The 11,723-nt window shown below is 32.2% G+C and overlaps 1 protein-coding gene and 1 long non-coding RNA gene across 2 annotated transcripts; one reads left to right on the top strand and one right to left on the bottom strand.

The window, feature by feature from the left end:
- The first annotated feature begins 350 nt into the window (after window positions 1-350).
- LOC143599983 (protein FAR1-RELATED SEQUENCE 5-like) lies at window positions 351-3,478 on the top strand. Its single transcript, XM_077077798.1, has 5 exons — window positions 351-483; window positions 732-1,539; window positions 1,607-1,805; window positions 2,161-2,730; window positions 2,825-3,478. The coding sequence occupies exons 1-5, from the start codon at window positions 351-353 to the stop codon at window positions 3,476-3,478; spliced, it is 2,364 nt and encodes a 787-aa protein (XP_076933913.1).
- A 2,292-nt stretch (window positions 3,479-5,770) lies between these two features.
- Window positions 5,771-6,220, bottom strand: LOC143599984 (uncharacterized). Its single transcript, XR_013147395.1, has 3 exons — window positions 6,165-6,220; window positions 5,977-6,030; window positions 5,771-5,901 (listed from the first exon to the last, which is right to left on the bottom strand). It is a non-coding gene; the product is annotated as an uncharacterized LOC143599984 (long non-coding RNA).
- Window positions 6,221-11,723: the final 5,503 nt, after the last annotated feature.

The raw sequence follows: 11,723 nt of genomic DNA, 5'->3' as shown, positions 1-11,723 counted from the left end.
TCTTGTTGAATAACTTCTCCTATTTTCACTCTCCATTAACATAGGGAAGTTATACTAAACACAAATCCAAGATCAAAACATATTATTTATCAGATCTTTAAATATCGTTCATCAGTATCGATCATCAAATCAAGAAAATTAATTTTCATATTCTCAGGTATGTATAAATTCTTTAATCGAAAGAGTCCCAATTATTTTACTATACCTTTATCTACTAAATGTGTTTTGAATAAAAACACAATATACGTACAGTTCCTTTTTCTTTCATTGTAAGGTTGTTATATATTAATAGGATAATTATTAATTCTTTATTTTTTGTAGTTATGGATAAATCGAGCACACATTTAAATATGGATATTATTCCAATTCAATACCAAATTGAAGAACCTATTCAGGTTGTTCACGAAGAGTTGATGGATAATGATGCTGGTGAAGAAGTTGGTGTTGAAGAAGTTGGTGTTGAAGAACGTGGTGATCAAAGAGGTACTAATACTTTGTTTCGTATGAAGATGACGAGAAGATTTTGTAGCAAAATGTGGTCGTTTTGGTTATCATGATGCTAGGAATTGTCCATTTAAATAAATTTTAGCTTTGGGTTTTCTTTTCTGATGTTAAACTCTAGTTTTATCTATTCAATAAAATTCTATTTGTTTTGCTATTGAGAAAGAATTTGTGATCTGTTGATTTATTTGCATATATGTCAATTATTAAATGTTATCACTTAATTGTAGATTTGCTTGAAAGTCATAATGAAAATTCATCACACAATCAGTCATACACATCACCTAATGGAACAAGATATTGGTTGCCCAACGTTAACGATGACCTTAAACCAGTTGTGGGTAGGATATATCCCACATGGGAGGATGCTGAAACAATGTATAAGTTGTATGCGGATAAGGCTGGATTTGATACACGGTTATCTACTATCAAGAGACATAAGGGTGTTATTACTAACAGGTATATCCTTTGTAACAGAGCAGGTATTTATCGTGGCAAAGACATTGATACACTAATTAAAAAGTCTCCACGTAGCATCAACTACAAGGTTACCGATTGCCAAGCACGTGTAAGACTAGAAGCTGTAAAAGGTACCCCCAGCTTCCAATTATACGAGTTTGTGGAAAGTCATAATCATGGTCTTGTTGCTGATGAGAATAAGGACTTAACACGTAGTCATCGTCAGTTGGATTTTAGTAACCATGAATTTATACACAAAGCTAAATTGGTGAGTATTGGTGCGACAAGAGCCTACAGAATACAATCTGCGTTAAAGGACGGTCATCACATGGTTCGAGGTACAAAAGTAGAGTACACAAATAGTTCAAGGATTGTGAAAGCTTTCATAGGAGATAAAGATGCACATATGGTGTTAAATACCATGAACGGACGTATGAAGAACTTATATAATTACTATTTTGTTTACGTTGCTGTCAAAGGCGAGTTGCGATCTTTATTTTGGGCCGATGATGTTGCAAAATGCAACTATAGCGCATTCGGCGATGTTTTAGCATTTGACACCACATACAAAACAAATATGTAAGTTTTTATATGTGGTCTTTTATATTAATGTATTTACTTTTTTAATTTTTAATTCGCTTTTCAGGTACGGCTTGATTTTTGTCCCTTTTACTGGAGGTGATCATCACAAGAAGTGTGTAATGTTTGGTGCGGGTTTGTTACACAATGAAACAATCAAATCATACAAGTGGTTGTTAGAGTCTTTTCTTGAAGCTCATGGTAATAAGCAACCAACACTAGTTTTAAGCGATCAAGATCCAGCAATGAAGCAAGCAATATCTATCGTTTTAACTAAATATGTTCATCGACTTTGTATGTGGCACATTATGGATAAACTTCGTTTGAAAGTTAGACACATATGTATCTGTATATACTAGTTATAAATAAGCACAGAAATTTAATTTTTGTTAAATTAATTGAACGAAAGCAGTTTTTATAGCACCTGTCTTTTTTTTTTCTTATTACGTATTTATAAACTTTCTAAAAATCATATGGTAATCATTGTTTACATAAGTGTCATTCTTTTTTACTTACATTCTGTGCATATAAGGAGAAATAATAATTCACATATTATTTTAACCTTTTTTTAAATTTACATTTTGAATACTAATGTATAGTTGCATTAATTATGTTTTATAGGTATCAAAGGAACGATTAAAAAATGGAGAGTTGCGTAGAAGTATACACAAGCTAGTTTGGAATGTCTTTATTAACCCACCTACGTTTGAGCGAAAATGGGTAGCGCTAATGACAGAATTTAAATTGAATGATCACGATTGGCTTAAACAAATGTATGATATTCGTGAACAATGGGTCCCTGGTTATTTTAGGGATATAACCATGTGTTGTTTGATGAAGACCACGTCCAGATGCGAGAGCTCCAATGCTAGTTTTAAAGTTAATTCTAGCCCTTCCAACACACTTGTACAATTCATGTTGTGTTTTGAATTACCAATGGGCACACAACGGGAAAAGCAAAGAGTTTTGCAGAACAAAACTATCACAACAACTCCTCGTTATCGTCTTAACACTCCTATCGAACAACATGCTGGTTATGTATACACTCGGGACATTTTTTTTGAGGTTCAAAAAGAGATGATAAAAAGTGCAACATCCTGTATGATAGGTATTCCTGAAGTTGTAGATGATACCAAAGTTTATTTGATTCATCACAAGGACCAAAGATCTGGTTTCGTTGGGAGGTTTAAGGTATTGTTATATGTATATAAATCATGAATAATTTTTTTCTTATATTTACATACTTTTTTGATGATAAATTTGTACTCGGGATATAACAATGTAGGTTTCCATCAATTTGATTGATACGACTGTTAGCTGCTCGTGTATGTTGTATACACGTGTTGGATATCTATGTCGTCATGTGTTTTCTGTATTCAGAATGGAGAATATTGACAAAATTCCAGATCATTACATATCCAAGCATTGGGACACTTATGCGCTGCCAAACAGTGTGTATAGCATTGAAAATAGGATTGGGGTTGACAACAACGAAAAATCAAGGATTAGGATTGAGGTTGTTGATGATGTGCAGAAGTGTTTTGACCGTTTAAGGGATCAAAACGAAAGACTTAATGCATTTGCTACAAAGATTAAGGAACTGAAGAAGGAAATTTTTGAAGAATTTCCATACAACCCAAACCATAGAAACCAGAAAGCCATGATTAAAGAATTGCTTCAACAATCTCAATCTGAAGAGGTTTGTATTACAGCCCCTAAAGGTATTAAGAACAAAGGTAGTAGGAAACGCAGGCTAATCGGCGCACGGGAGAAGGCTGTGGAGAAGGCTAAGAAGAAAAAACGTTTATGCAGTTATTGTGGAAAATATGCTAATCATGACATAAGAAATTGTCCAAAGAAGAAAGAGGAAGAGGCAGAAAACCAAAACGAAACTGATGATGAATCTAGTTTTGAAGAACATGATGGCGGTTCTGAGTGATGTTCTTTTCCTACATTAACATGTTTTGTTCAACGGTCTAGTTTAAATTTTATTTTGCGTACTTTTAATTTTGATTGCGGTTTAAAACTTCTTTTTTGTGTACTTTTGATTTTGATCGTTTATTATGCATATTTAAATTTATGACATTTTTTATCTGGATTGTATTAAGGTTACTAGGATTTTGTATTTCATCTAGAGGTGCACAAAAAAGTAGAGTCCGGACCTGACCCGGTGTACCCGAATTTGAAGAAAAGAATGGGATTTGAATATGCATCCACCAAAATACCAAATTCAAAGTTACTTATATACAGGGTTACATGAACACATATGTAACTTGGTAGCTACACTTATGTAATTGAATGGGCAATTATTTTTATATACACAGTCATCCAAAAAATTAAAAAAAAAACAAAAACATAAAACAATTTTTTTCACAATTTACCTAACTTGTAACTAATATGTATGATTTTTCTAAATTTTAGTGATTTTAGGAAAGAGAAAAAACAAGTGTGAAAATAGGAATTTATTGAAAAAGAATAATGGCTTTATTTCCCAACATCTTAGTTTAAGCATGTATGTAAAACATTATTTTACATGTATGCAAAAATCATAACCTTACAGTTGGTTCAACTGATAAAACTTCTGGTTCGGATGACAACATGAATGCTTGTGTTCAAAATAAATTTTCACTTCAATTATTGACTATTGAGTAGAGAAATTGGGAAAACTCTTCCTTTGGTTGTCGAAAAGAAAGTAATTATGGTCAGTGGATCTAAGCAGCGTTGGTCAAAGGTTGACTAGAACTCAGAACATGTAGTCGAAAGGCTACATGTATGTAAAGGTTTGCTTAGTGGGATGGTCAGATTCGTCGAGTCTACATAAAGGTTCATTATGTTCAAGAACCAAAAAAGTATGCACTAAAAGTTTGTAACAAATCACTACTGAGGATAATTAAGAAGCTGGTAGTAAAATTATTTTACATGTATGCAATTTTGGTTTTTTACATATATGCATAATTGCTTATAACATTTGAGTTATGAGTTATTATTAAATTTACAATATACAATATTAAAAGTTACACCAAAAACCAAAGAAATTTTAGATGCCCAGAAAATTTTTTATCAAACCATGAAATTTTTGTTCACATTTTTTGCCTATATGTAAACCAGATTGTTACATATGGTAATATTATGTTTGTTTTAGTATGTACATATATGTAAACCAAAGAAAAAAATTCATGTTTAAATTTCGTTCATACCACAAAATCAACCAAACAAAAGCAAAGAAAAACATTCATATTCAAGTTTTGTTCGTACCACAAAATCAACCAAAAAAAACCAAAGAAAAACATTCATACCACAAAATAAAGGAAAAACATAATGCAAACGTCTCGTTTAAGCTGAGCAAAACCACCTAATTTAACTGTGAGCAACCCTTAAGCAACTTTGCCGTCCTTAGTGCGAGACTTTGTTATCTAGCTCAATCGCTCCCCTTGTCACGACGCCCTTATGTAGGTTGATATCTGAAAGCAATATCCTTGCAGCATAGTTTTTCCTCAACTCGGCTATTTGTGACTTCAGTTCCGACTTCTCAGATTTGAATCCACAATCCCAATTCTTCTCCTTACTGCTCTTATACTTTTCCATATGCTTCATGACATATACACCACAATCCAAGTAGTTTTTCTTAGTTGCCCAACCAATTTTTAACTTATGTGGGCTGACCTGATTCAAAGCTAACCATTTCTCATTTCCAACAGATTTCAAGTAGTCCACAAACATGTGTTTCTGCAAACAGTTATACACACATGTAAAAAAGTGTTTGTTATAATATTTTATAAATAAATAACACAAAATTTAACCAATTGAGCATACCACTTTCATAGGGGTGTCTTTTTTATCAAAATCCTTGTCGTCCTTTAATCCAACTGGGCTTTTTGATTCATGCATGTTATCTATCACTATGATTGCCAAATGCCTCAAATCAAAGCACATTAAATACCAGTGGTGATTTTCAATTATTGGAAAGAAAACCAGGTCATATGGCTTCAAATTCAATAGACTAGGATCCTGATCAACAATAGCTAACATGTTTGTTCTAAGCAATGATATCCTGGCAGCAGATGCAAATCGCTTTCCATCAAGCATATCTCTTGTCTGAAATAGAAAAAAAAGAAATATATATTTTTAAAAACCAATAACCGCATCATGTATTTGAGTTATTAATGAACATAACAACTTACTATAAAACATGAACGGCAAAAAAGCCCGTGTAACGATTCTGAGCCTCGGTTCCTCTCCTCATAGTTTAGTACTGCAGCCCAACAATCTATAACACTACTCTCAATCTCAACTTCCGGTAACAACGACATCATTAAAAACCTTGTCGTGCCTATTCCAGAATTTGTTTCAAAAATTTGATCGCTACAAAAACATAAATTAAAAGATGTTGTCATATAGTTTACACATATATAAATAATTTATTAGTCACAACCATACCCGAAATCCCTTGCCACTTCCATCATTTCTTGATCAACTCTGTTTTCACCAACCCTACACATTGATATTTAAATAATTAGTACAATTCCTAATATATGCACCATAAATCAATTTACACTTGTGTACTATTAAAGCATTTATAATGTAAAAATCACTAAAATTATAGATATTAATCATAAGATTCTTACGGTTCGATCCTCTTCCCATCTGACAAGTAATTCCATATACGTGCCTCTTGTGATGAAACTCCTTTATTCATGTCGGTAGGTCGAATAAGAATCGGGGACCGTAATTTACTTGGAAGATATCTCAACCTTATTGGGTTCCTCTTGTACAAACCAACTTTAACAGGACTTATTCGACGAGGTGCGGTATCCAATTTCGGAGTACTTGAAATCAACCCTATTTTATTAGGCTCTACAGAAGGACAACCTTGTGTGAGACCTAAACTAAAAGTAAGAATTGCTGCATCTATACCAACCAAACCGGTATCATATTTTTTTACACTATCCTCGATTTCTTGGTAATTGTCTTCAAAAAACTGGGTCCATTGCATGTTACCGTCTTGTACGCTATACTCTTTTCCTTCATTATCATCCATTTCTTCTTTATTTTGGGGTTTTATACCCTTTTCATTGCTACCATATTCTTTAACACCTTCCAACCTTATACAAGTACCATTGTACTTTTCAATCAACTCATTTATCTCTTCATTTCCAGGATATTTCTCATTAGCCTCAACAACGAACTTTTCAAATAATTTTCTGTCCTTCAAAATACAATCAACAATCTCTATCATTTTCCCAACATGCTCCTGTATTTTTAACAATTCAATCATCATATTTACACAAGACATTGATTAATATTAAACTGATTCACATGATTATACACTAGTGTAAATTTGACAATACATCAGATTGCATCTATAATTAACATAAATTGCACCAGAAATCAAACCCATTATATTAAAATTGGCATCTATAATTAATATAAATTACACCCGTGAAAAACATACAAACCAAACCCATAATAATTTTATTATTACTAAATGATTATGCCAACCAACAATTGTTGTGATTTCAAATAAGAATTTAGGAGGCTTTTTTACCTTTAAGTGGCCCGTTTGATTCACATCAACAGCAACTAACTGCCTATTATTAGATACTTCACGAACTTCACCTAGCCCAAACCCTCCTCTCTTCAGCTCATCAGCTTCTCTCTTGCTAAGTTTTTCGAACGTCCAATACTTGATTGGTTGAACTTGACACTCATCATTTAACTTGCATGTCATAGTGTTGACATATAGAAGCTACACATAAACATACCAAAAATAATATCAACAAATTCACATGTGATACCCAAAAATAATGAACTAAAAGTTTAAAATACAGCGCATACCGTTAAAATGGTTAAAGGACCACAGAAAAATGATTTTGTACTTGCTCTATCCCAATTTTTCTTACACTTCTTCATCAACGATAATCCGTACCTGCACCAGTTAAGGCCTGCAAAATCCGTTTCTTCGTCTACAAAACTCAAAACATGAAGCTTGCACCATCCATTTACATGAATCTGAAACATTGAGTTGCAAAAAAGAACTAAAAAATCTAGCACAAACATTATGCTATCATCATCTGCAGATTCTAGTATGTTGTCAACAATCATTTTAGTACAAATATTTTCTTTCACATATCTTCCTTCCCATTTTTTACGTATGCTCGACTTGTCGTTCCATTTTTTTAGTGACAGTATATCTAAACCAACATTCGGTAAGCCCAAAATAGTATGAATGGTATAACTATCAACACTGATCTTAACATCATCAATCCTTATTTCCATTGCTGCTGGGTCGAACTTATCTACCACAAAATGTCCCAATTTTGCAGGAATCCCGTCCACTTTAAATGATAGTAAATTCCCAAACCCCATTTCAATTATTTTTAACTTTTGTTTTTCTTTAAGTCCAGCTATACATCTATTTAGCTGGTGAGGTGATGAACGTGTCTTTATCCCACGCCATTTTACATATCTCGCAACATTATGTTTTGTTTTACTTCCTGCTAAGAACAACATCGCATATAGAATTATGTTAATGTTTTCCAATTAATTTACAAAGAATAATAGAGCTAAATTCATAATTATATATTTAATTAACTACCGTTTCCGATACTCTTCTTAATTTTCTTCTTAATCAAGTCTTTTGCATCGTTTTCATATTTAAATTTCTTTATCTTCATACCACTTTCACCTGTCACAGTAAAAATACGAAACAAAATAAGAAAAAAAAAGACATTCTGTAAACGTAAATCTTTGTTACTAAATCTAATATATTTAATTTTGTTTTACATATACGTATTGAATGCATACATAACATATTCGCTTATGTAATAACGTAATCATTCAACATAAATCAAATGCTTATAATGTTAACAAAACACAATATTATACCATTAAAGTTTAGTTTACGAAACCCAATAGAAACACGAGCTTTTAAACTCTTTTCCCTCTTAATATTTTTAAGAGCCTTGTTCCTTGTACTCGTACCAGCACCAGCTAAGACATTGAAATAGAAAGATAATACCTGTTAAAAGTCATAATTCCTACTATTTTTATATGAAGTATTCACGCAATGTAAACAACTTTATTACCGTCGATCTCCTCAAATTTTACAGAACTCATATTTGCAGCAGTCACCTTCCTCCTTTTTGAATCACTCACTACATCCAATAATTAGCCAATCAAACAAAGTAAGCATTATATGTAAAATTTATTTTATATTTATATCCCTTGATTTTGATATATGTAAAATTCAAACAAAGTAACTTTCTAACCTTTATTATGATCTACATTTACACCATTCAAAGGTGTAGTAGACCTTTTTCTCCTTTTAGACTCACTCACTACAAACAATTACCAAAAACTTTACACTTCTTAAAACTTAACATACTAACGAAAATGTAACTTACCTTGGCTTTGTTTTTGCATACTATCTATCCATGAACGATTATCAATGACAAAGTCTGTACACATTAACACAACATGCTGGATTTGAGTCCATAATTTACAAAATCTAAAAATGTGTTACTAATAATAATACAATAACAGATCGTTACCATCATTTTTGTTCTCATCTCCAATTAATATGGATGATCTTTTCAAAGATCTTTTATTACTTTTCCCCATATCTCAGTAGCTTTTCCTACACACATGATAAAACAATATTAGATGATACTTTGACAACCGAAACACATGATAATAAACATTAAATTGAACCCATAATTTTAACATTGACATCTATAATTTACATTACATACACCTGTGTATATCAACATATTAAAAAATATATACAAACTCAGCCATATCATTGACATTAACATTGATATCTGTATTTCACAAAATCTTACATGCGTGCAAAATATACTAGACTAAGCCATATTTTAAATAATACAAGCAAATCCCATAATATTAACATTGACATCTATAATTTTTATAATTTACACCGATATAAATTTTATAACATTCCTTATAATTCACAAAAACTTACACGCGTGCAAAATATACTAGACTCAGCCATATTTTAATTAATACAAGCAAATCCCATAACAATAAAGCTACTGAAAAAAATTAAAGCTGCTGATGTCCTGGTTTACATTGCAAATCAAATCTACTTCCTAACAACTCAATTGAATCGCAAATACGTATTAATGAAAAAAAATGAACTTTACACTATCATATATATAAGTCAACGTAATGGCTATGATAATATAATTGAAATATACTGAAATCTTATGCATAAAATTAATAATAAAGCAATTGATAAGACAAAAATCTAATACAAAAAATAAATAATGAAGCAATTAAATTTGATTACTCTAAATTCAATGTTGCAGATGACCAACCTACGATGAGTTAACTGGTGGAAATCGACTTCCATTTGGATGAATATATATTACTCCTAATCTGTATAATTAGGGATAAGGGGATACGAATTTGAATTTCAATTTACATAACAATCGGGGTGATAAACTGGTCGTCTTCTCTGTCTTCTCTGTTTGCACATATTTTGGAATCAACCCTAATAGAATTCAAAAATATCAGGGATACAAACACATGTATTACATTTTACATAAATTTTTTTGACGACATTACCCTTACCAGATTAAATAAATAATATTCAGTTTGATTTATAATTACAAATATGCCACTGATCTTATTAACAGCAGATATGTAAATCAATGGTAGGATGGGTTCTTTTAGTTCTTAATTATTTTTGGGTTCTTAGAGAATACCATCCCTATATAATATATATATATATATATATATATATATAATTTTTGCCCCCAAACCTTATGTGCCTCGGCTGATGGTGCGGCTCGCACACCCTCCGAGCCTCTCTTAATAACAAGCATTTTATCCTCTTTAGTTTAATTTGATTGTGGTATTCCAAGCTTAAACTTGTTAAAACGGACTTTTAAAATCTAGATAGTTTGTACTCGTTATGAGTGCTTTCAAAGAACGGTTTAGTACAAGAAATCTAACACTCCGATCATCTTGATTCTTAACTAGTGTGTTTATCACCCATAGATGATTGTTTTAAACAGTGGGTATGAGATTTGGATTTGTTTAAGTCCGGTTTATAAACCCCGTTTCGCGACTGTTATAGTTTTGGATTATGAAAACGCAACGGTAAAGAACAGACTATTCCCGGAAATCCGACTGTTGGATCGAGCTGAAATTTTTGGTGCACCTTCCTAACACATAGATATTATATTTCACCAAAAAAAAATTACGATCAGAAGCTGAGAACGTGTGATTTTGATCTAATTAGTTTAAACAGAATCAGTATAATGTGATTCGGTTGTAAAAATTGTCTTGCATGCATGATTTCTTGCATCGTATGGATGATCCAAGGTCGTGGAAATGTTTGTGATGTAAAAACACGTTGGTATACTCGGGTGTCATTTCATGTGGACTGCAAGTAGATTCGCACACGAGAACCGTACACGGGGAGGTATAACTGCTACCTCTTTAAGTTTTGAGAAAGAAAAATAATGAGAGATTAGTATAAATATTGTTATTAGGAATAACATGGATTATTTGGAAAATAGCTAGTTTGTAAGCAAGATGAAACTTTAATTTGTTATTATAATTATGATAAATAAGTCAGGTGAAACTAGAAAAGACCTATTTGTATGTCTATGTTCAAGAATGATAAACGATAATTAACGCACAACTTATAAAGACAGAATTACAAATTTTGTCCTTTAAAAAAAGCCAAATTACGGTTCGTGTCCTTTTTTAGTTTCTTTCCAAGCGGTATCCTTTAAACATTTTTTTCCTACACGTTATGTCCTTTACGCTAAGTGGGTTAGAAAAAGTCAGTTAAATACCTTCACGTGAGGTGCATGTGAGGGCATTTTTGTCTTTTCGTCTACACCTGCAAAAAGTTTATCACCCCTCCCACCACTTGCAAAACCCTAAAATCCACCACCAACCCCACCTCCGGTTTCCGGACACCTTTTTCCATTTCCGGCCACCTATATAATCTCACACGCATCTTCTTCTTCCTTTAGGTACGCTCAAAAACCCTAATTCGATCTTTACCAAATTCTCCATCAAATCACCACCAATTTCCAAAATTGAACCCAGTTTCCTTAAATTCAACACCTCAATTGCAAAACCCATTTCTCAATTTCACTTCAATTGCAAAACCCAGTTCTTAAACGACGTCGTATTTAAGCTTCTTA

Source organism: Bidens hawaiensis, unplaced genomic scaffold, assembly GCF_021521415.1.
Source record: "Bidens hawaiensis isolate Kalapana, Puna unplaced genomic scaffold, B.hawaiensis_p1.1 tig00053163_1, whole genome shotgun sequence".
NCBI lineage: Eukaryota > Viridiplantae > Streptophyta > Magnoliopsida > Asterales > Asteraceae > Bidens > Bidens hawaiensis.
The sequence above is the reverse complement of the archived record's forward strand: the minus strand, read 5'-3'. Positions and strand labels throughout refer to the sequence as shown.